At 38.9% G+C, this 3,478-nt stretch overlaps 1 protein-coding gene across 1 annotated transcript; it reads left to right on the forward strand.

Moving 5' to 3' along the window:
- Positions 1-2,521: 2,521 nt before the first annotated feature.
- Positions 2,522-3,112, forward strand: LOC138916476 (olfactory receptor 5A1-like). Its single transcript, XM_070229122.1, has one exon. It carries the CDS (start codon positions 2,522-2,524, stop codon positions 3,110-3,112), a length of 591 nt encoding a protein of 196 aa, XP_070085223.1.
- Positions 3,113-3,478: the final 366 nt, after the last annotated feature.

A 3,478-nucleotide genomic window follows, 5' to 3' on the forward strand; every position in this document is an offset into this window, starting at 1 on the left:
GGGAAGAACAAAATGGAAAATCTCAAGAGAAAAAAATGCGATTGAAATTTGAAATTAATGAGTGAGTTAAATAGCCAATCAGCACAACTTATGATAGAATGAATTTATTGGAAGAAAGATTTGTAAAAATCAAACAGCACAGAGTAGAGCAATACAAATAATGAATGTTTCAGTGATGTAGCGGGTAGAGCAAGTAGATCCAATGGTGTACATCTAATTGGGGTTCCAGAGACATATAATAGAAATGTAGAGGCAATTTTCAGAGGAGTATCTGTGTTTAGTAGACAGCATATGAGGGTTATGGTTACCATGTTGAACGAATGGACATTAGAGGAAGCTGTGAATACATCTGTGAGTAGAAAGAGAAGAACAGTACATGCTGTAGCTGCTCAATAAATCATTTTGTTGTCATGATTATTGGTTAGGTTGATGACGAAGAATGCAATTTTCTGCTCTGTTCTCACAAAATTCTCCTTCCATTCAGTTTCCATGTGGACAGAATCACACCTAAGTCTGAGATGGTAAATGCATAGTTTGTCTGCTACCATTTCTCCTTCTGTACTGATGGCAGACATCTTGACTTTCTTTTCTAATTAATGTCTTCATTCCTTCAGATTTCTTCTCGAAACAGTGCCCCCAGAAGCAATGATTGATCTGATTTTGGGAAATGAACACTTTTACATTGTTTCTCAGGCTATACCTCATGCTTCCATGGTGATTTTCTCTTTCCATTCACTTTTGCAACTAGGAGGCTGGTAAATGGCTGGGAGGGAGGAAGACATTCTGGACGGCTAATGCTATATTTATTTGTAGTTCATACACATAGCTTATTCCATTAATATCATAGCCTTTCTCCAGGGAAGTCTCCAAGACTTCTACTTTTACCCGTATATGGAAAATCCGGGCTACATTTAACATCTATTTTCTACCTTTCATGGCCCCCATGATTTTATTTCTAGTGTAGTTCATCTGAATAAAAAATGTGTTTGCATTGGGGCATGTCCTAACGACCATCTAGAGAGAAGACAGCTGTTTCATCTTGAAGAGGGCATACAGAGCCTAGTGCAAAAATATTGTTTTGCTTATTTACCATTTGGCCTGAAGACTTAGTTCTTGCCTTCCTTGAACTGGCTCCAAAGAGAAAAAGACAAAGAACTTCCAGAAATCCTGCCTCTGTTTCCTAGTCCCCATGCCCATTGCCTAAGCGTTCTAACCCTTACATGAGTTCAAGTTACTCTACTTCATAGGAGAAGACTCGAACCTAGGAATCAATAATAAAATCCAGGATGATTGAGAATCCAACAAAACCATATGCAAGGTGTTAAGTGGTTGTAATTTGCTGTGTAAAGGTTCCAGAGTTTCCAACAGATTTTTAAAGTATCACTGACTCAAAGATGATCCAGAATCATTGCTCTAGACAGTTTAACTCATAAGTATCTCTGATTTGAGGTAATAAAAATCTGCACCGGCAAGGATGGGCATATAATGACCAGGCTTTTACAACCTGGTCTTGTCTAACTTCTCAGGAGACTTCATAGAGCCATTAAGTTTAAGTCACATCGAGCTCCAAGCTATTTCTTGGTGCATGACTCTTCCTACCATCCCATTGCATTATTCTTATTTCTCTCCAGGCTCTATGAAACCAGAAATGCAGTTATAGAATTGTCTACCCTCTCTGACTGCAGATTAATTGAATATTAGTTCCCAAAGGGATTTTAAAGAGTATCTATTTTACTATCCTCAATTGACCATGAGGTCCAGCATGATTCAGGGGTTTTTTCAAGCACTGAATTAATTTCACAGGCGTGGCTGATCAGAATCATTCTGTTTTACCATATAGAGGGAGGACAGTATTTTCCTAATTTAATCTATTTCCACTTCTCATATATTTGTAAAACCTGAAATGGTAAAACATGAAATTAAGACATTTTAGGAGATAATGTACCAATGATGTTCATTACTGTCTTTTGCCCCAAAGAGAATGACTGTACTTATGAAAGAAAATTTTTCAGTTAAGTTTGGTGATTATACATGGAACAAAAAGATTAACCCAACATTGATGATTTAAGATGTATATCTAGTCAGCTGCATGACTGGAAAGAAATGAAGAGTATTTCTTTGTGTTTTTTGAGAATAAAACCATTTCCTTCTCTCATCGTTTTCTCAGCAGCTGTCACCAAGCAGGTCCATGGAAGGGGACATGTTTGCTCTCCTGGGACTCTCAGATGAAAAAGGTGTGCAGCCTATCCTCTTTCCAATCTTCCTAGGGATCTACCTTGTGACTCTCATCTGGAACATGGGTCTTATCATCCTAATCAGGATGGACTCCCACCTGCGCACACCTATGTACTTTTTTCTCAGTTTCCTGTCATTTATAGACATCTGCTATTCTTCTTCCACCAGCCCAAGGATGCTTTCAGACTTCTTAAAAGAAGAAAAAACGATTTCATTCATTGCTTGTGCCACCCAGTATTTTGTTGGGTGCTGGATGTGTCTGATGGAGTGCTGTCTCTTGGCTGCCATGGCCTATGACAGATATGTTGCTATTGGTAGGCCTCTGCAGTACTCAGCGGTCATGGCTCCTGGCCTCTGTCAGAAGATGATTGCTGGGGCCTATGGGAGTGGTTTCCTTAGTAGCTTAGCTGAAATAATTCCTTGCTTTCATCTCTACTACTGTGGGCCCAATATCATTCCAAATTTCTTCTGTGACATAACCCACATCATATCCTTGTCTTGTTCCAATCCCTTCATCAGTCAAATGATTCTTTTTCTCATAACTTTTTTTGTTGGATTTGGTTCTTTCCTTGTTATACTCTTATCCTATGGCTTCATTGCAGCTTCCATCCTGAAAATATCCTCTATCAAAGGTAGTGCCAAGGCCTTCAATACCTGTGCCTCTCACCTGTTAGTAGTAACAATCTTCTATGGCACAGGCCTCTCGGTGTACATGCATCCTAGTTCTACTCACTCCAAGAAGCAGAACAAGGTGCTGTCAGTGTTCTATGTTATCTTTATCCCCATGTTAAACCCTCTTATCTATAGTCTGAGGAACAAGGAGATCAAAGAGGCCTTCCAGAGGGTGATAAAGAGGACCACACATTTACTTCAGTAAGAACAATATTTGTGCAGGTGTTATTTTCCCTATAAGGAAAAGAGGGATAAGAATATGTAAATAACATTTTGTATGTCACAAGAATAGCTAAGTAGAGAGAAGATGTGACAACCTGGCTTCTGGGTCCCTGGTGCCATTATGTTTAGCTGCCACCACCAAGTGATCTGTCTGAGGCAGTGTCATCAGCATTGAACTGCATTTAAAAGGCTTGTTTACATAACTAGGCTCAGGTAGATAAAATCTGATGTTTGGACAACAGAGGTTCTGATAGATATTATATGTAGATAAATGACAAGACCTAGGAAGTCATGCATGGTTCTTCCCTCTACAATTTTTAAAATGTCCTTTATTTATTTTTGGTTGTTA

Source organism: Equus caballus, chromosome 12 (genome assembly GCF_041296265.1).
Source record: "Equus caballus isolate H_3958 breed thoroughbred chromosome 12, TB-T2T, whole genome shotgun sequence".
NCBI lineage: Eukaryota > Metazoa > Chordata > Mammalia > Perissodactyla > Equidae > Equus > Equus caballus.